This window comes from Haliotis cracherodii, unplaced genomic scaffold (assembly GCF_022045235.1).
Source record: "Haliotis cracherodii isolate W230 unplaced genomic scaffold, xgHalCrac1.p SCAF_6, whole genome shotgun sequence".
NCBI lineage: Eukaryota > Metazoa > Mollusca > Gastropoda > Lepetellida > Haliotidae > Haliotis > Haliotis cracherodii.
The window spans coordinates 234,232-257,060 of record NW_027266319.1 but is presented as its reverse complement, the minus strand read 5'-3'; the positions used below and the strand labels follow the sequence as shown (position 1 = coordinate 257,060).

The 22,829-nt window shown below is 42.6% G+C and overlaps 1 protein-coding gene across 7 annotated transcripts in view; it reads right to left on the bottom strand.

Moving 5' to 3' along the window:
* LOC139445560 (inositol 1,4,5-trisphosphate-gated calcium channel ITPR1-like) overlaps window positions 1-22,829 on the bottom strand; it is a 253,058-nt gene that overhangs the window by 28,805 nt on the left and 201,424 nt on the right. For all 7 annotated transcript variants that reach the window (XM_071226708.1, XM_071226711.1, XM_071226710.1 and 4 more), the window contains 10 exons: window positions 20,632-20,793; window positions 19,207-19,338; window positions 17,616-17,781; window positions 14,422-14,478; window positions 10,490-10,764; window positions 9,657-9,860; window positions 9,106-9,216; window positions 8,684-8,779; window positions 1,427-1,549; window positions 511-618 (listed from right to left, as the gene is read on the bottom strand). In XM_071226708.1, coding sequence (XP_071082809.1) covers window positions 511-618; window positions 1,427-1,549; window positions 8,684-8,779; window positions 9,106-9,216; window positions 9,657-9,860; window positions 10,490-10,764; window positions 14,422-14,478; window positions 17,616-17,781; window positions 19,207-19,338; window positions 20,632-20,793 — 1,434 coding nt within the window. The remainder of the gene's footprint in view (window positions 1-510; window positions 619-1,426; window positions 1,550-8,683; window positions 8,780-9,105; window positions 9,217-9,656; window positions 9,861-10,489; window positions 10,765-14,421; window positions 14,479-17,615; window positions 17,782-19,206; window positions 19,339-20,631; window positions 20,794-22,829) is intronic.

The following is a 22,829-nucleotide window of genomic DNA, read 5'->3' as shown; positions in this document are numbered from 1 at the left end:
GATTGGTGCAGACAAACCAATATCATAATCAGGGGGAATCAGGGATTTGAACACATGATCACTGGATCCTGGTTAGTTAAAGGAACTCCACTCCACACAGCAAGGTGTCCCCAGGTGTTTGGTGAAACCTACAAACATTGATGTCGACCAAGAATAAAGTAAAGCTGGGATCAGACCTACAAGTTGATCCTTGAGAGAGGGACACAAGTGTGCTCATCACCATAAACCATCTGTACTCCATCTATGTGCCTGGCATAGTACTCACCTCTATCTGAGCTGTCTGCCTGGCATAGAACTCGCCTCTATCTGAGCTGTCTGTCTGGCGTAGAACTCACCTCTATCTGAGCTGTCTGTCTGGCGTAGAACTCGCCTCTCTCTGAGCTGTCTGCCTGGCATAGAACTCACCTCTATCTGAGCTGTCTGCCTGGCGTAGAACACACCTCTATCTGAGCTGTCTGCCTGGCATAGAACTCGCCTCTATCTGAGCCGTGTGCCTGGCGTAGAACTCACCTCTATCTGGGCCGTGTGCCTGGCGTAGAACTTGAGAGCCTGGTCCCCGTACAGATCCGTCCCGCTCGGTTTCAGGAGTTCTGCCAACTCCTTGTTGTGCTGAGACAACTGAAGGAAAGAGATAGATTCACGTTGATCCCCGGAACCGAGACTTCTCAACATGTTGGAATGATATTTGACATAAATAACTTAAATACAGTTGACCTTAGCTTCCTTAAAACCTGTTAAGCATCATATATTGTCATGTGTTATTTGTGAATATGAGGCGAAGAAATCTGATGCATTCTCCAGGGGACATACTTAAACACACGAAGTAAAATAACCTTGTTCTGTGTGCAAATACAGCCTAATCAATCCCAGTGACTGAAGATTTGTTATCATCCATGAACCAAAAACTTACGAATGAAACACATAAAACATGTTACACTATTGTATAAGACCTATTGGTTTATGACCAGCCAGTGATTTAAGATCTTTGGTAATGCAATTGTAAAGCAGTGTCCTCTGGTCCTTGACAAACTGCACAATAGTTAAGGTATCATAAGGATAGTGTTAGTTTCTACCATTGTAAAGTTTGGCTTTTTTCGTTGAGTGAAGTCAAAGTCAGCAACATACCAAACATGACATCTGCCCGTGAATAATAAAATTTGGACAAGACAAACCAGTGTTTGATATTGTGAGCAATTGTGAGTGAGTATGGTTTTACGCTGCTTTTTAGCATTATTCCAGCAATATCACGGCAAGGGACACCAGAAATGGGCTGCACATATTGTACCCATGTGGGAATCAAACCTATATCTTTGGTGTGACGAGCCAATGCTTTAACCAGTAGGCTATCCCACAGCCCCTCCATTAGAACCCAGACTCCATACAGGCTAAAGTAGAGAGCAGCACTTAGGTTAGTTAAATACCGAACCTGGTGAGCGAGGATAAAGATGTTGTGTCCGACAGCTTTGGGGGACGCATCCCTCTCCTCATCCTCCTTCTCATCGTCCTCTACAGTGTCCTCTCGGTGAAATGCCTGCTTCGCAACATCGACCTGCACAACACACAACACAGCATCACAAGCCCTGACAAAACATCCTCCGCCCTAGTCATGAATCATGATGCCCTCATCCAAATATTTCAATGTGATAAAAACATTAACAAATTCTGTGCAATAACAACAGAATCTGTGAGATATGGTGCATAATAAACATAAGTCTCATACTCTGCAAGGCTTTTATTCTAGTGCACAAAGTGTGCATAAAATAAGTTAAATAAGTACTATGTACAATCTTTGTCATGAGGCGTTGAGAAATACATCATAGTTCTCTAAACATCGACTTACAGATGAATTGTAAATATTAGAAATACTGTCTTCATTATTTCCATTAAGAATTTTAATATGATTCTAGTAGTATACTACATACTACATGCCATGAATCTCAGTTATTCCACATTTGTCACCATGACAACAAGAAGTATATAGACTATATCACACCATGCCACTGTCTGTTGTCACTAAGCCAAGATAGACAACACTGGAGTACATGCACTGAGAGCATCCAAACAGGGGATGTCAAGTGAGGGAAAGTTCGGACCAGGCACCCACACATCAGCAATTCAATAGTTCTAACATCAGTTGATCAAAGGAAATGCTACTTCATTTCTCCATAACAAACATCATCAACCTGTGTATCACACTTAATATTAGCAGGAGCCGTTACAAGACGTTACATCCTTGCCATCACACAACTTCGGAGTGACATTTATAAACAGACACTCTTCATAAAATAGCTGAAATATATGACCGTTAAACTTTGTTAACAGAACAAGCAGGGTGCTGGGGCCAGAATGCCAATACATTTACTTCTAAGTAAGTGATACATTTTCAGTTAGTGAGGCTCGAGATACAGCAGTTTCACTGTGTTATCTTGCACACTCTCAGTCAGTACTGCCTTTATTATTAACCTTCCTGAAAGTGCTACCAGTACATCCATGATGTATTTGGAGAGCCAACACCTTCCATGCACCAAATAAGCAAGGAGTAAAATAAAAAAGAGAGATGAGTTGAAACAATTGCGAATAACAAAGTCAAATACAGACCAAACAAATGACATAAACCAAAACGCCGCACATGGTCTTAGATAATACAGAAATCATATATATATATATAAATCGATACAAAAGATACAAAACTATTTCTAGGTGGTACCTCAAGTGTGAAAATAAAAGAAACACTAATAAACCTCTAGAATGAAAGCCTACCAATAAATTTGGGTTGGGTGGTCATTTGTCAAACTACAGCAGACATCATGTCGTCTAGTGGCACATCACACATTAGCTTCATCCATCAGAAACACTATTGTACAGTGGTTCATTGTACCATTGTTCACAGGCAGCATTGATCAGAGATACCATCGGCCAGACACAATCTGTCAGATTGTGGCACCATTGGTCTGAGAGACCAGTGGTCTAAGACACCATCGGTCTAAGACCACATTGACCATAGGCACTATCAGTCTGACACTAGCAGCTTGAGACAAATTGGTCTGAGACACTATCTTACAGATTGTGGCACCATCGGCCAAAGACCCTATCGGTCTGAGATAAACTGCTCTGAGACAGCAGCAACACCATTCTTCAAAGGCACCATGGGATATTGGCATGATTAGCCGAGGCACCATTTGTCAGAGGCACCGTCAGTCAGATCAAGGAACCATCAGCCAGAGGTCATAGGTCAGATCGCAGCACAATCGGAGACACCGCTGTTCAAAGGCACCATCAATTAGTGTCAGAATCTCCATGAATCAGGAACACCATACTGCCAGACACATTTGTCCATAGGGCTGAACACCCAGTGCAGCTGTCAGCACCAACAAAGCACAACGATATATCTAGTCGAATCTCACTTCATTAAACAGGATAACTATTCATGGGGACTATATTCTTCTGGAATCCCTGTTGAGTGGGAGGAGAGATTTCAGTCAGTCATCTAAAGCCAAAGCAATATTTAATTTAAATTTGAAACTCTTGCACTCATCAGAAAATAATCCAACATTTTGTTTCATAGCTGATGACCAATTTCAACTGCTCCTTTACTTTAAGCTCCGCCCACTTCACAAGCATGCTTACGAAAAACTCAAGCAGTGTAACAGTGAGACTACTTAGGCAGTGATCAAACACACAGCATAATCACCAGCCACAGATAACACCCATCCTCCCAGTCACCTAAATCAAATTTCCCGCACCAAATAAACCCCTTCTCTTCCGAACTCGACCACCGTCCCTAAATAACTCTACTTTGGCCTACCCTTGTTTACCAAGTTCATACACACAAATTCCTATATACACATCATCTCTCACATCAAACATACCCATCACTGTAAAGACTATCTATCTACACCAGAAAACACACCCCACCTGGTCAAGCCATAGTGGCTTGTTTGACACTCTATCTACACCAGAAAACACACCCCACCTGGTCAAGCCATAGTGGCTTGTTTGACACTCTATCTACACCAGAAAACACACCCCACCTTGTCAAGCCACAGTGGCTTGTTTGACACTCTATCTACACCAGAAAACACACCCCGCCTGGTCAAGCCATAGTGGCTTGTTTGACACTCTATCTACACCAGAAAACACACCCCACCTTGTCAAGCCATAGTGGCTTGTTTGACACTCTATCTACACCAGAAAACACACCCCACCTTGTCAAGCCACAGTGGCTTGTTTGACACTCTATCTACACCAGAAAACACACCCCACCTTGTCAAGCCATAGTGGCTTGTTTGACACTCTATCTACACCAGAAAACACACCCCACCTTGTCAAGCCAAAGTGGCTTGTTTGACACTCTATCTACACCAGAAAACACACCCCACCTTGTCAAGCCACAGTGGCTTGTTTGACAATCTATCTACACCAGAAAACACCCCCCACCTTGTCAAGCCACAGTGGCTTGTTTGACACTCTATCTACACCAGAAAACACACCCCACCTTGTCAAGCCATAGGGGCTTGTTTGACAATCTATCTACACCAGAAAACACCCCCCATCTTTGTCAAGCCACAGTGGCTTGTTTGACACTCTATCTACACCAGAAAACACACCCCACCTTTGTCAAGAAACAATTTGTTTGACAATCTATCTACACCAGAAAACACCCCCAACCTTGTCAAGCCATAGTGGCTTGTTTGACACTCTATCTACACCAGAAAACACACCCCACCTTGTCAAGCCTTAGTGGCTTGTTTGACAATCTAACTAGACCCGAAAACACCCCCCACATATGTCAAGCCACAGTGGCTTGTTTGACAATCTATCTACACCAGAAAACACACCCCACCTTGTCAAGCCATAGTGGCTTGTTTGACACTCTATCTACACCAGAAAACACACCCCACCTTGTCAAGCCATAGTGGCTTGTTTGACACTCTATCTACACTGGAAAACACACCCCACCTTTGTCAAGAAACAATTTGTTTGACAATCTATCTACACCAAAGAACAGACCCCACCTTTGTCAAGCCACAGTGGCTTGTTTGACAATCTATCTACACCAAAAAACAAACCCACCTTTGTCAAGCCACAGTGGCTTGTTTGACAATCTATCTACACCAAAGAACAGACCCCACCTTTGTCAAGCTACAGTAGCTTGTTTGACAATCTATCTACACCAGAAAACACACCCCACCTTTGTCAAGCCACAGTGGCTTGTTTGACAATCTATCTACACCAGAAAAACAATAGAAATCTAACAGAAAATAACTGGAAGTGAAAACACAACAAGCAAGCCAGGCCCTCAATACAAACAGGCTCTGATCATCACACGAGAGACCTTAGACAATAAAATGTTGCCGTCATAGACTGCCCGTCTAAACACTTGTTTCATGGCGTCCACCTGTGGAAATCAGGACAATAACATCAGTCAGTCTCAACAACCGGAAACTGTACGTTTAGGGCTTTGTTTTGTTACACTCAGTGAGTGAGTGAGTGAGTGAGTCAGTTAGGTTTAATGCAGCAATGAACAATATTTCAGTTATATACTCACCACCAAGAGAAACGCAAATACCATACATCTTGGTTTACATATGAAGACCTACTCATATTCATAGAGATATTAGATAGGTTTGATGCACAAACAAATATACTGGTATGTTGTGTGAACCGATGCTCATAATTGCATCACATGTGACGTCACAGACGTCACAGAGCCACGACTCCAGATGCACCATTTGTCTGGTTCGCATTCCTTTCGGCGGTGAGCATATATATAGGACAGCATGTCGACAGCATGTTGGAGCTTAGTGATCCAGGTCTATGAACCCAAACCAGCGAATCCTGGCACAATTCAGGGACACAACCATTCAAGTGAACCATTCTCTTGTTACAGAGAATGCTGGGAATGTTTGTTACTGATTATATCACATGAATTTATGAAGTTCCTTGTCATCATTGATCCAGAGATGACTGCATGTTAAAATATTTGCCCAGTCTGGACCGGACAATCCAGTGATTGATATCATGAGCATCGATCCACGAAATTGAGATACGATGACATACATCAACCAAGTCAGGGAGCCAGTCCACCCAATCCCGCTAGTCGCCTCTTACGGCAAGCATGGGTTGCTGAAGCCCTATTCTACTCTGGATCTCCATGGGTATCACTTTAGAGAAGGGAACATACCATAGGTCATTACTGAGTTATGTTACATGGGATTACTACTAGCTACTTAGTCAGTGGCAGGAAGATGCTACATGATGTGACCCAGCAGGCCATGAAATACTTAAGGCAGGCTACTGCAGCAACTACAGATTGTAACTATTTAGGGAAACCAACAAATAATTGCTGCAAATAATATATGTTATTAATGGGAACCTTCAAAATCCAGGCCAAGTGAACTGTCATTCAAGCCCTACAAACATCAGTTGTGTCTCTGTTACCCCAAATTTGAAGACGTACATGAATCCAACAGTTAATGGTTACTCTCATTATTCTGAGATAATATCTCACTTCATGTTCAGCGCAATGGATACCAGTACTGTCACCATCAGGAGTTTAAAGCTCTTGTGTCATAAACCTAACCAATCATCTGGCCTGGGTTTTGACGGCAATAACAAGCATTACATATCAGTATTATACACCACTTATAAAATACAGCTTGAAGATATAGATATTCATAGCATAGGGATAAATGATAAGGTGTATCAATTTGCACAAAATAAAAAGAGATATATTGTGTTTTCAACAAAAGATAACAATACAAGTGACATCATAATGCAGTGCACATCGGCCATTCCATGTAAATCATTCAATAGAGTCTCAAACGGAAGTCTGTGAATTCGGTAGGAACCAATTTCATTTCCGGGACTCAAACCTTATAAAGGAACGGGCATGAACTGTTGAGATGAGACATAAGATGTTATTCCGAAAACAGCCTTTCATAGACTTCAGTTTGTTCATGGAAAATAAAGATAAAAGACAATTAAAATGTATGGCATTCAGTTGAAACTGAAATAACGTGTGTTAATAACAAATATTATTAATATGATTCAAAACAGTTCTTAAATCCATATATTCAAGTTTTTTCAATTTGTTGAGGCAAGAATAAAACATAAAACAAACTGACAACTGTATATCTCATAGGCTATATACAGCAGCATTACGCAGACATAGACATTTACCGGTAATGTTAAAGAGGCTTAGGTGTATGTGCTGTGTGGGGTGATATAGGATGTACCTACCAGCTGTGTGGGGTGATATAGGATGTACCTACCAGCTGTGTGGTGTGATACAGGGTGTACCTACCAGCTGTTGGGGGTGATATAGGATGTACCTACCAGCTGTGTAGGGTGATATAGGATGTACCTACCAGCTGTTTCGGGCGATATAGGATGAACCTACCAGCTGTGTGGGGTGATATAGGGTGTACCTACCAGCTGTGTGGGGTGATACAGGGTGTACCTACCAGCTGTGTGGGGTGATATAGGGTGTACCTACCAGCTGTGTGGGGTGATACAGGGTGTACCTACCAGCTGTGTGGGGTGATATAGGGTGTACCTACCAGCTGTGAGGGGTGATATAGGGTGTACCTACCAGCTGTTTAGGGTGATATAGGGTGTACCTACCAGCTGTGTGGGGTGATATAGGATGTACCTACCGGCTGTGTGGGGTGATACAGGGTGTACTACCAGCTGTGTGGGGTGATATAGGATGAACCTACCGGCTGTGTGGGGTGATATAGGATGTACCTACCAGCTGTGTGGGGTGATACAGGGTGTACCTACCAGCTGTGTGGGGTGATATAGGGTGTACCCCACCAGCTGTGAGGGGTGATATAGGGAGTACCTACCAACTGTGTGGGGTGATATAGGGTGTACCTACCAGCTGTGAGGGGTGATATAGGGTGTACCTACCAGCTGTTTAGGGTGATATAGGGTGTACCTACCAACTGTGTGGGGTGATATAGGGTGTACCTACCAGCTGTGTGGGGTGATATAGGATGTACCTACCGGCTGTGTGGGGTGATATAGGGTGTACCTACCAGCTGTGTGGGGTGATATAGGATGAACCTACCGGCTGTGTGGGGTGATATAGGATGTACCTACCAGCTGTGTGGGGTGATACAGGGTGTACCTACCAGCTGTGTGGGGTGATATAGGGTGTACCCCACCAGCTGTGAGGGGTGATATAGGGAGTACCTACCAACTGTGTGGGGTGATATAGGGTGTACCTACCAGCTGTTTAGGGTGATATAGGGAGTACCTACCAGCTGTGTGGGATGATATAGGGTGTACCTACCAGCTGTGTGGGGTGATAAAGGGTGTACCTACCAGCTGTGTAGGGTGATATAGGATGTACCTACCAGCTTTGTGGGGTGATATAGGGTGTACCTACCAGCTGTGTGGGGTGATATAGGGTGTACCTACCAGCTGTGTGGGGTGATATAGGGTGTACCTACCAGCTGTTTAGGGTGATACAGGGTGTACCTACCAGCTGTGTGGGGTGATATAGCATGTACCTACCAGCTGTTAAGGGTGATATAGGGTGTACATACCAGCTGTGTGGGGTGATATAGGATGTACCTACCAGCTGTGTGGGGTGATACAGGGTGTACCTACCAGCTGTTTAGGGTGATACAGGGTGTACCTACCAGCTATGTGGGGTGATATAGGGTGTACCTACCAGCTGTTTAGGACTCATGTTGTAGAGGATCCTCTCGGCGTTCTCACTGTCATGTCGACTCTCCATCACGGCCAGCAGCAGCTTGGAGGCGTTGTTCTGGGCAGAAGAAGATAAAGGAATTGTTCAGAAACAGTGAGTTAAAGCTGCTTTGAACAGTATTAGTTGACATAACAATGTGTCAGCAAAATTTAGACAAAAAGTCCAAGGGATGGCCACTTGCCCCTCACAGTACAAACCCAGAACCCAGAAACAGACCAGGGTTTCTCAAATAGATAAACAGTTTAGAACAAATATCATCATTTACAGTTTTCCTTGAATACTTCAGTCTGATTTTCTATAACTCTATGCATTAGGGAATAACATGTATCTCTATTATCACCATACAGTTTCCTCTGATATTGGTTAGGAAGTGCCACGCCCACCTTCAACTCCAGTACTAGGTCCATGCGATGTTTTCCCAGCGGGTTGATGTCGTTAAGCAGCAGAGCGATGATGATGTCAATGCCGTTACTTTCATGCATAGCTATAGCATTCTGAAACATGAATTTGGCAAGTGTTAAAGGGGGACTCCACTGTCTGTACATTAAGTCTTGGACTGGATAGTGTCATTAGAGCCATGTGTGGAACTGAGGCATTGTCTGTGTGTAATTTAGATCATCATTATCTGTTAGGTTGATATAAAGTGTACAAACAAAAATGGTTTTGACAACCTTTTTCAACCTGAGTCTAATCTAAATGCAAATAATATTGTTCAACCTAGATCTTGTCTTATAATGACATTAACATTGAAACACCAAGGAGTAACTATGAAATGTTCTGCAGATTTCTAAATGTCATAATAATAAAACTTTACAAAAGGCACAATTTGTTTATCTCAAAAAGGGACTTGTATTTTTGTCTTTATGGCAGAGGCCCTGACATTTCTGTCAGGACCAAGGTTAACTGGAGTGCATGTGCCGAGAATGTCTCCCACCTGGTTCTCATGGCAGGGCCCCTGACAGTACTCAGTCAGGCTGCTGAGGGCTTGGTTGATGAGGACCACGTTGTTTTCGTTGATGTAGAGGCCGAGGAGGCCGAGGCCCCCGGTGGTGCTTCCGCAGATGCAGTCGAGGAACTGCAGCGTCTCGCACACCAGGTTGTAGGTGGACTTGATGTTGTGCTGGAAGCGCAGGTAGTTCTACAACACAACGAGGCAGCCAGGTCAGCTCACACACCTTACAACATGACACCAAAAGAAACACAAATACCAAACATGTTGGTTAAAAAGTGAAGAATTACTCATATTCAAGACATTAGATTGGTTCAATGCACAAGCAAACATACTGGTATGTTGTGTGAACCGACGTTTATGAACGCATCACATGTGACGTCATAGTACCATGATTCGAGATGCACCATTTATTTTGAGCAGGTACACATTGGAAACGTCTCTTCTTAACATACATACTTCTCTATATGTTTCTATGGTTCATGTTTCTTTTGGCGGTGAGTATATTTCTCAGCTACCACTGCAAGGTGTGTACTGTCTCACTGATATCTTTCTGTCGTAATGTATCCCCTGTTGTGTCTGTAATAGTAGTTACGTGAGATTTCCTCATCTCAGATTTATTTCTCACCTGTCACAGATGTCTTACATGATGTCTCACCTGACATCTGTCACACCTGAGTTTTCTGTTGCAATGTCTTACCTAAGTTCTCTTACCTTAAGTCTCACCTGAGTTTTCTGTTGCAATGTCTTACCAAAGATTGATGTCTCACCTGAGACCTGTCACACCGGAGACCTGTCAAACCTGAGATCCGTCTCACCTGTAGTTCTCTGTTGTGGTTCTCACACAGCAGCTGCAGGAACCTCAGTATTGGCTGCATCATTTTGATCTGCGGCGACATCTTCTTCTCATCTTTGTCCTTAGAGACTTTCTCTACGTCGTCGTGATGAACGGTCCGCGTTTCCTCTGCCCCATCATGGTCGGTGCGGACCCCATGGAGTTGCCGGACAGAGGACAAGGCATGGTTGGTCTGCTTGGCAGCGTCGTCCAACTCATGCCGGAAAACATCATTCACCGAGGTTTCGGTTGATTTGCCTAAACAAAGATACACAGCTACAGCCCCTGGCCGACAGTCTGGTGCTACACTACTGTCAAACACTTGAAATCATTCAGGCAGATTTACCACGATACCTCTGAAGCGTACATGCATCTTGCCATCAAGGAAACATATATTCACATTACATGTATCATAATGGCTCATATATTCTTGTTGTTATTTACATTGACAATAGCATTTAACTGAATGACAGATAGTAATTCTTAACTGTATCGACCAAAGAATTAAAGGTTGGTAAAAAAAAGGTTTGTGAATATACATGAAAGCTTGTATAATTAGTTGTGCAGTGCTAGACACCTATCTCCATGTTGATGTTAACTATGGCCTACGTGAAGTCTTTCTGTGATCATAGAGACACTGTTGTACTCACAGTATCAATCACTGGATAGTCTGGAGCCTATTTCACAAAGCAATCGTAGTGCCAAGACGATCGTAACTCCCATACTTTAACATAGCTTTGCGACAGTCGTTGCACTAGGATCGCTTTATGGAACGGGGCTCTGATCGAGACTCTTTCATTAACAGGCCGCCATTATATAACTGAAGTATTGCTGAGTTCATTGTTTAACAACAAACACACATAGAGAAGTGTCCCAATACTGTCAGGATAAGAGGAAGGTTGGGGGTTTGATCCCTGGCTCAGGCATACCAAAAGACATGAAAAGATGGTACTTGTTGTTACCCTGCCTGGCACTCTGCATTAAGGGTGTATAACAAGGACTGGTTAGCTCGGCTTGTCAGTATACTGTGTCTGAGCTGGGTATTAATGTTACATGTGGCATGGTATCTCAGTGGGCTAGTACTATACAATTGGCATTAGTCCGGAATGAACGTCTCTCTATAAATACAATAATCTTGAACGCAACATTAAACCCATTTCACATCAACTTACCTCATACATGGAGAGTTATAAACATTTACTATTGCAATAACTAGTTACGAGAGTAAGTGAGTGAGATGGGTTTAATCCAGCTTTTAACAGTATTCCACTTATATCACGGCATGTTAGCTTAATGTCGCAGGAAAGTACGAAGTGATGCAGGTCTTAGACATTTACCCCATTGACGAAAACCACCAGCACAGATATGGTACTGACAAACCTAGAAAAATTATAGGTTTGAACCGGGGTTTGATCTCATAATGACAGGTTTCTTGCACGCCCAAAGGGCACAACTCTGCACAGCAATTTTCTGCACCTTCAACAACTGGGCCATCCGCACCCATAGGTCCCATAATGAGAGAAGTCCCAACTCAGTTTGAAGTATCAGATACAATCTTCACCCAGTATGTTCATCTGTGTATAACACAATGACTAAACCTGTAGTTCCTATGTTCAGTGTATTGCATGCAGCAAGTGTTACTACTGGCAGACAGCTGATGTCAGTATGGGAGATATATCACTTAGCTGCAACCAATCAGAGCAGCTTAATGGTTTAGCTCATTATGTATGATATGTCTTGATTAGCATAGTACAATGTTAAGAGTTGAGTAACTTCAGCTGAGATAATGTTAAAATGTTAATAATGAATAGATTAGTGCGATGTAGTGTAATTACTGGAGTAAGACATCTTGATCATGTCTTGCAATGACAAGTCCATATTCTGACACACCTCTGACATCACAGCTGACCTCTACTGTGTATATCGACCTATCAAGAGATACAGTTCTTAATATACCATAAAAAGAAGTTAAGGAAAAAACGATTCTTTTATATTACTATGATTGATGACTCATGGCATGACCGATTAACTGTAGTAATATGAAAGAATGGGGTGGTCCTTAATTTCTTTTGAGTAGTATACACACTTTCAATTCCCAGAGAACCAAGACAGGATATTAAAAGGGAGGATAAAGAATTCACATCCAATCACCAAACCATCCACAGAGGAAGACATTACACTGTCTGAAAGTCAAAACTTGGTAATGAAATGCATTCATGAGTGTTTCCTATACAATTGTACATCAAGGTGCATGATACTCAACACGCAGCAAGCACTGTACTGTAACTTCCTGTTTCTTTCAACTCAACATACTGAATGTTATAAAATAAGGATCAGAAAGTTTGATAGCAGGAAAATGCAATTGATGTGGTCAGTCATATTCCAACTAAGCCATGAGATAACAAGAGTTTTCTGTATATCGATACATCCAACTTTACCATATTCTATATACTTCACTTTAGTCCTGACGTATCTATGTAGCAGACTTATGCTCATCTTCCCAAGGCAAGGTAGTTAACTGACTGTAAAACTAAAAGTCCAGTTTCCACCCTTGCCGAACTAAGCTGGAATTCCCAGGCGTGATTGTAGCGCCACCAATGGCTATTTACGAGTAATATCCCTTCCATGTCTTTCCTATTGACCAAACAGATTCCATCTATCATATCACTTTGCTTCAAAGAAAATGGCAGGGCCCAGTCAAGATGACCTGAGAGATCATCAAGATCTATATTGTAATGAAACGGGTTTTATGGGAAATGCCAGCCTAGTTCAGCAAGGGTGGAAACTGGACTTTTATTGTCAGTTAACGTCCTTGCCTGAGGAAGATGACTTTTGCTGTTAGATAACAGGAGTTTTGTATGTTTTACTGAACATCTAGCACCAAGCCATGTGATAACAGGAGCTTACAGTACATGTATATACCTCAATGCAGCCTCAAGATAAATACATCCCAGGGTACAACACGTGCAACTGAACTAATGTATTCTACATTGGAGATGCATGTATTGGTGTTGAAAACCTGAAAGACAAAAATCTGCCCATAGAGGTAACACAGAGAAGCCTCTGCTGTTAGTAGTCTAGTAGCCATGAGTCAAGCTAGAGGGGCGACAAGAAGGTGCAAGTCTAGGGTTGACCCTCACCGACCACACATAGTCTACCGAGACGGTACTGACGGACACCAGGTGCTATGTACACATTCTCATCACATTCCTGTCTGAAATCTTCCTGGAGAGTCTATCCTGGGTCATTTCACGAAGCAATCACAGCACATTGTCATGTCTGCCATATTTTGACATCATTTTGGTAGCAGGGCTACAATTCTTGTAACCCCAATGTTTTTACATATAGATTAGACAAAATCACTATAGTCTTCTAACCTGCAAGGTAGAGACAAGTGGAAAGTTGTCAGGACCAGCAGTTTTCTCCAAAAATGTAGGAATGTTACATTAATAGCTATTCCACAGAAAACGGGAGACAAAGACTTTAGTTCCTGGTGCCTGCCTATGTGAGGCTATGATTGCCCGTGAAACGATATTACTGTATTGAATTTCATGATGATTCACTATCCTTCAGGCGCCTGTCTCTGGCTTATTCCTGGGACATAAGGTACCGTATATACATATATATACTTTGATGCCAATTTTGCTATGATACTGACTTGTGACGTATGCAGTGTGCTTTGTCCATAGCAACAAAGTCACAAGATCGGTACATGGTCTGAACAGCTGAGAAGTAAGGGCCTGATCATTCTTCATGTCCTGAAAAACTAAAAAACGTCTCTATGCAGAGATACAATATTCAGCCTTTTAACAACTCTAGCATTAAATGGATGTGAGAACTGTCAGTGTAGACTGTGTGTGGTCAGTAGGGCAGAGTAGTCCCAGGCTAGAGTGTGGGTATCTAGAAGAAGCTTACCTCCACTCAGACTCATTTGTTCATAGTGTTCGAGAGTGAGTGTCATCGTGTAGCCATCTGGGGAGCAAGTACAGGACCATCATATGTGCTCCTCACAGTCATTACATGGGGCACCACCATCACATGCTCTGTCATTTTGTCAGTTACAGTAACAGAGTTACATTGTCAGCTATTTCAGCCAAAACACAGCAGGCAGTGATGAAAGTGCAGCCCCAAAAGGCCCTGCCAGCATCCAGTTTCGCAGATGTTTGGTATGCTGTGTGCAGTCATATTTTCCTTTGGCAAGACGGAGGCGGGGAAATACACCTATGTAAGGGAGATAACTCTGATATGCTGTCTACAGTGGGAGTCAACTGTTCCCTTGGCAAGATGGAGGCGGGGAAATACACCTATGTAGGCGAGATAACTCTGATATGCTGTCTACAGTGGGAGTCAACTGTTCCCTTGGCAAGATGGAGGCAGGGAAAAACATCTATGTAGGGGAGATAACTCTGATATGCTGTCTACAGTGGGAGTCAACTGTTCCCTTGGCAAGATGGAGGCGGGGAAATACACCTATGTAGGCGAGATAACTCTGATGTGCTGTCTACAGTGGGAGTCAACTGTTCCCTTGGCAAGATGGAGGCAGGGAAAAACATCTATGTAGGGGAGATAACTCTGATTTGCTGTCTACAGTGGGAGTCAACTGTTCCCTTGGCAAGATGGAGGCGGGGAAATACATATATGTAGGGGAGATAACTCTGATATGCTGTCTACAGTGGGAGTCAACTGTTCCCTTGGCAAGATGGAGGCGGGGAAATACATCTATGTAGGGGAGATAACTCTGATATGCTGTCTACAGTGGGAGTCATCTGTTCCTTTGGCAAGATGGAAGCTGGGAAATACACCTGTATAGGGGAGACAACTCATTGGTTCAGAGATAGTAGGGATTTTCCTTAACTAAATCATATTTCTGTGATCTTGGTTTAGGTTTCAAAAGTTCCTTAAAGCCTACTGGAAGGTTTGTAACATGTTTCTCTGGACTAAAAGATCCTATTTTTAACCTCCTTGAGTTAGTAATTTCTGCCAAAAACCACTTGAGTACATTTCTCTATAACCCAGCCGCATAAGTGTTATTTATCCACAGCCCAGCAACCCGTCAACAAGAAGTATGTTACTTTCTCAAGTTTCCAAGAGGGAATAAGTTATCCACACTTATTGCCAGGATAAAGGAGACACCTCGAAATAGTCAAGGAAACATATAAATTGTGAACATTCTTTTCTCAGTAACAAATACAGTTCATCTGGCAGTGAGGGGGTTGGTCCTTACACTGCTTTGAGAAGTATTTCAGCTGTGAACTTAACATGAGGGAAAATCCAAAGGGATGCAGGTCTTAGACATTTTTAGAAGAACAATATAGAGCTACAGGGCATTGATCATATGTTGAAATATGGATTCAAACCCAGACCAGCAGATCCTTACAGTAAGTGAGTAAGTGAGTAGTTTGATTTTACACCGCATTTTGCAATATTCCAGTAAAATCACGGTGGGGGACACCAGAAATTGGCTTTATACATAGTACCCATGTCGGGAATCGAACCCAGGTCTTTGGCGTGACGAGAGAACACTTTAACCACTTGGTTACCCGACCGCCCCGCAAATCCTTACAGCTGAGCCCCATGGTGATTCTGTGTTAGAATCGGTCCCCATCAACCTATACTGGTCATAAGACTCAACTAAATGGACTGCGCGTGAGACACGTTGACACGTGGAGTGTTGCTCACAACATCAATGTCTGGATTGATTACAGTCCAATGTCATATAGCTGGCATATTGCTGAGTGTGGCGTTAAAAATACAACAAAGTATCAAGGCACATAACTTTGCAGAGAGATCTGCAATGACCTCCTGCCCGGGCCACCTGTGCTGCTCACTGTAATGCTAGTGTGTGAGTTGGGTTTAAGGCCTCTTCGAACAATATTATAGTAAAAAAATCCTGTGACAGCTTTGTCTGGGAAGGAGCATCAAAGTGATTCAGGTCCTGGAAACCCATGGACATGGATGCTAGAATCATTATCAGGTGGAGTCCTGGGTGCAAACCCATGATTGGACAGCTAAGGGGGGGGAACTCTGTACACAGAGCTGGATGTGTTATGCTACCCACTAAACAATATCTATATGTTACAGGTTACCTTTCTACTATAGGAATTAGTGGACGGACACTAAGGAGTGACTAACGTGGCTGGACGGGACAGGTGTGGACAGGTGTGGGTTCAGGTGGTCTGGGTTCTATTCTTACTGAATAAGAATCTAGAGTGATTTCTTCTACTAGTTACACATGCAAATGTTCTCTATTCTACCTCAATATGATATGCACTTCATAACAACATAAAGATTCATGCAATGAAAAAACACAGCATTTAGTCATTTTACGTCACATTCATTTACCATGAAACTCTTCTAAATAGCACACAAAAACACAAACAACATAAATATTTAAGCATGTGTGCACATCAGCCAAAGTTTCAAAATAAATCAAACCATACAATTTACAGAAATTTCCAAAACATTAAGGCCAAAATTTTCATAATGACATAGATCACTGATTTACCGGGACTGACTTGGAAGAGAGGTTAAGACATATCTTTTTATACTGTTTTTGACTTATCGTTAACAAAGTTCTCTTTCATCTTGAGGGGAATAACACACTGTCCGAGTAATCTGCAACTGTTGAATTGTCAAGGCTGGACATAAACGTTACAGACACAAATTGTAAAGTCAATAAAAGAAACAGTTTGATCACAGCAACATCCATCATGTTTTCAGGTGCAGGGGAGACAACTCAGGCTGCACCAAGATATATCCATGATTCACATAACAGAAAAAGTTGGCCTTATACTGTTTTGATAATAACATACCGTAAATCGCCATCTATAAAGTGATGTGGTATTACCCACGGTAATGTCTTTGTGTTGGGGACAAAAATATGGTAAAACTCTTCACCCCTGTGTATTAGGTGACCCTCCTCCCTGAAAGCCCCCTAATTTAAGGTACGAAAAACTTGCCTTATACATGGCGATATACAGTACTACTAAAACAACAGAATAAACATGCTTTAACAGTTGACACTGACATGCTTGAGACCATGACATGCACAGTGACCAATGTGGCAACAATCTGGACACCCCCGGGTAAATAAATATTACCTTTCCCACCTTTGCCCTGTCCTTTCTCTCCCCCGAAGAGGTTCCTGTCCGTGTCGCCCGTGTTGACAGTGACAGTGTTCCGGATCTCCTGCTCCGCCTCCTTCATGCGGTCATGGAACACCTTGAAGAACTTCTCTGTGTTCTTGTCGGTCCGCAGCCGGCTCATCAGTGATCGCTGAAATACAGTGTTCCCGCTGGCTTTTTAAACTCTTAAAAATACCAGTCCAATTTTTGTCAGTCCCAACTTTGAACACATAAATACTTATGAAAATTACCTGGTTTTAATTCTTTCAACATCATGTTCAATGCAATGTATGTTGATGGCCGACATATTCAATGATGTCAGCCCTGAAGTAACTTAGTCAGATCTACACGTCATTCACACTAAGTCCAGCTACAATTTTCGCTTTTTCTCCCCCATAATATTTCACTTTGGTTTGAGACTAAGTCACTACAATTGGATATTTAACCTAAAAAATGGAAAATGCTATTGGGAATGGGAGGAGAGCCTGAGGTGATGCAGGCGTTTGACGTTTAGCATGAGCACAGGAAGAGTGCTGACAGTTGTAGAAACACTATCACGACGAATATGTGACATCAAACTCTGATACACCTCATACACCTTTCACTCAACAACTCGGTTGGACTAATTCCTACCACTTGCCGATTACTTGCAACAACAATGAGGGTACAAGCATCTGTACTGAAACATCGTAACTAAAATTCCATATTTAAATTGTCTTTCCTGATTTAACTTATAAAAGCCACTAAAAGATAAAATACTGTTCTGTTGGAAGTTTGATCAACATTTAGTTCATAGCATGGATCTTTCTTCTCATGACCTCCAACCTAATCTACCAGTAGAACTCCTGTATGACAATCCATCTCCATACTCCCTGCATGACTGCCTACCTGTATGACAATCCATCTCCATCTACCTGTATGACTGCCTACCTGTATGATAATCTATCTCTGGCTACCTGCATGACTGCCTACCTGTATGATAATCTATCTCTGGCTACCTGTATGACAGCCTACCTGTATGATAATCTATCTCTGGCTACCTGCATGACTGCCTACCTGTATGATAATCTATCTCTGGCTACCTGCATGACTGCCTACCTGTATGATAATCTATCTCTGGCTACCTGCATGACTGCCTACCTGTATGATAATCTATCTCTGGCTACCTGCATGACTGCATACCTGTATGATAGTCTATCTCTGACTACCTGCATGACTGCCTACCTGTATGATAATCTATCTCTGGCTACCTGCATGACTGCCTACCTGTATGATAATCTATCTCTGGCTACCTGTATGACAACCTACCTGTATGATAGTCTCTCTCTGGCTACCTGCATGACTGCCTACCAGTATGATAATCTATCTCTGGCTACCTGTATGACTGCCTACCTGTATGATAATCTATCTCCGGCTATCTGTATGACAGCCTATCTGTATGATAACATATCTCAGGCTATCTGTATGACAGCCTACCTGTATGATAGTCTATCTCAGGCTACCTGCATGACTGCGTACCTGTATGATAATCTATCTCCGGCTACCTGTATGACAGCCTACCTGTATGACTGCCTACCTGTATGACTATGTTCCCTCCCTCCAGGAGGGCGATGCCCAGCTCTACCGTCTCCAGGAAGATCCTGTTGCTGGTGTTCCGGATGATGATGTCCACAACCAAGTCGGACGCGCCCTCACGATCCAGGTGGCACTGTACACAGCAAGTGAGTGAGTGAGTCAGTGAGTGAGTGAGTGAGTCAGTGAGTGAGTGAGTGAGCATGGTTTTATGCTGCTTTTAGCAATATTCTAGCAATATCATGGCGGGGGATGCCAGAAATGGGTTCACACATTGTACCCATTTCGGAGTCTTTGGTGTGATGAGCGAACGCTTTAACCACTAGGCTACCCCACCGTACAATGCATGGATCAGCCTGGAACACCATACAGTTTTAAACATGCAGAGGCTGTGCCAGGCATTGAACATCCCCAAAAGAGGTGAGGAGAGGAAAGATGTTTGGTTGTTGTTTAACGCCACACACCAGAATTATTCCAGCTATATGACAACAGCCTGCAAATAATCGAGTCTGAACCACACAGTCCACTGATTGATATTATGGCAGTGATAAACGCTGTTGGGGTACGATGACACACAATCAACCAAAGTAAACCCAAAATCCCCACAGGGAAAAGAATGGTGAGTAGGTTAAGGCAAACACTTAACATGGTAGGAAAATTATACGGCACAACTGAATTATCTATCACAAACCAATACACAATAATTAATGGGTTATGGTGCAAATAGCATTGATTATCTCCCCTGAGTGTAACCAACATGGCGGCATGTCATTTGTGTTGATGATAACTGTTGAAGTAATGTTTAACATAATGACTTCATTGTGCCCAAATGTTGCACAATGACTGGTCCCTACATCCAGGATATTGCTAAATGCTGGAAAACTCTACCTACCTATACGCTGTATAGCGTTGCCTCTGTTGAAGTGAGAAGTTACTCACCTGTACATCGTGGAGTGACATCTCTGTTGCAGTGAGAAGTGCTACTCACCTGTACATCATGGAGCGACATCTCTGTTGCAGTGACAAGTGCTACTCACCTGTACATCGTGGAGCGACATCTCTGTTGCAGTGAGAAATGTTACTCACCTGTACATCGTGGAGCGACATCTCTGTTGCAGTGACAAGTGCTACTCACCTGTACATCGTGGAGCGACATCTCTGTTGCAGTGACAAGTGTTACTCACCTGTACATCGTGGAGTGACATCTCTGTCGAAGTGAGAAGTGCTACTCACCTGTACATCGTGGAGCGACATCTCTATTGCAGTGAGAAGTGCTACTCACCTGTACATCGTGGAGCGACATCTCTGTTGCAGTGAGAAGTGCTACTCACCTGTACATTGTGGAGCGACATCTCTGTTGCAGTGACAAGTGCTACTCACCTGTACATCGTGGAGCGACATTTCTGTTGCAGTGACAAGTGCTACTCACCTGTACATCGTGGAGCGACATCTCTGCTCTACTGAGGATGACAGACCCTGGGTTGACAGCCTGTCTTCCACCAATGGAGTTGGCCATGACGCTGTCTCGCCGGTTCCGCGGGTGTGCCCGACCATAATACCGGGTCAACAGACTCTGACGAAGGGCCTCACCCTGAATAGCAACATCCAGTTTCTTTGAACAGGAACTCAAGATAAAATACTTTAAACTCTTCAGGCACAAATCTTTAATTGTCATAAATTACATCTTTTTGAGAATTTGCGTTTTTTATATAGAGCTATATACTGGTGTCGTAGAGAATAATTCATGCAGAGTAAAACAAAACAGAAACATTTTTATGAAGCAAAGCCTCTCAGTATCTAAGGGAATAAAACAAAACTGACAAACATTTTCATAATGTAGAGCTACTTAGTGTCTCAGAGAATATTCCACTCAAGGTAGTCTGAATATGTTGTTGTATTTGCTAAAAGCTTGCACCAGTCAATTCATTGCACAAAAAGTGTGCATTAACTGCATAGAGAAAAGCTTACCCTCAACAATTACAGTGATTGTCAACATCTGTCAAACTTACCTCCTCCGCTAAAAGTTACATTTAAATGTTGCTAAAAATGACAAAAAACTGAAGCTATTTCCTAGTTGCAAGACTATGAAAAATAATGCATGTGTTTAGGTGCCAAATAAAAAGAAAAAGTTTACATGCTTTTTGTTTTATTTTTTCTGCTGAACTTCTCTTCAGCAGATATCTACAAGCAGTAGCCATGTTACTAGGCTAGTGCAGTGGAGCACATGTTAGGTGAGTGAGTGAGTTGGGTTCTACACTGCTTTGAAATGTATTTCAGTTATACCAGTGTGTCAGCTTAGTGGGCATAGAGCCAGTGACCTGATGTCAATGAGTGAGTAATTATTGCTTAATGCCACATCAGCAATCTTGCAGCTTTTTGTGGCGAGATGTTGTCAATGTCTTCCACTCTGAAACCCACAGGCATGGTGCTGACTAACCAAAGATCACAATCAGGGTAAACGCAGGATTCAAACCCCGGCTTGTGGATCCTGCGGGTAAGGGAGGTAATTCTGCACAGCAAGTTAGACCACTGGGCCCCATGGGTGAAGTGAGTCAATAGCAAGTATGTAGCTGTTAATTATGACAAAGTATGTTAAACTGAATCCAGTTTTCAGCTAAAATTTAGAATAAATAACAAAAGCAAGCAAATTCACTTTCCATATGTCCTGCAACTGCTTGAACCCTATCGCCATGACAACATAAATCAGCCTGTAGGGACAGCCTCCTCATTCAGTCAATACTAACAAGACAGATGTTAATGTACGTACGCTCACCGACAGAAGAAACACGGTTACCATGTACGTGTGTTGGTTAACATATGAAGCATTACTCGTATTCAAGATATATTAGATTGTTTTGACGTGTGAACCGACGCTCACGAACGCATCACGTGTGAGGTCACAGATCCATGACTTAAGAAGCACCATTTGTCTGGTGCAGGATTTGGAAATCACTTGCAGCATATCATAATAAGAACAAAGACACTCTGTGGCAACACTTGACTAATTGTTAGTTTTGTCAATAATTGGTACACTTGAGAAACATCTCTATGGTTCGTGTTTGTTTTGGCGGTGAGTACATGTATATATAGTCTCCACAGCAACAGCCGAAACACTGAATTATGGTGTAAGTTTTACACAATTTCTAAGGGACCAGTTCAATGTAGGATAAAAACCTTAATTCCTTAAGTTTAGGCATGCCCCCCAACCCTCAAATAAAAGGTTAATTCTGAAAATGTTGAATTCCTTGCCATTCTCAAAAGCATACAGTCATGAAGAATAACAAGTATATTTCTGAAAGCTCCAAATAGCATATGCTAATCCAACTGCCTGCCGCCCGAGTTAGTGATAGTGATAACGATGTCAGCGTAAAATAGGATTGGTGAAATATGTTTTTGTTTGGTTTAGTTACTACATAAAAAGACATTAGAAATCAGGTAAGTTGCTTTTGTTAGATGGAAAACTTGCAGGGGCATTAACCCTTACATCCGAAAACTTAAGATTTGTCATGAAACTGTTGAACTGGTCCCCCGCTTCAGTTATATCAGAGCGTATCAGCTGGATGTGGAGGAAATCCCAGAGTTAGGCCGGTCATGGACCTTAACCACTTTGGTGAAACCACAAGCCTG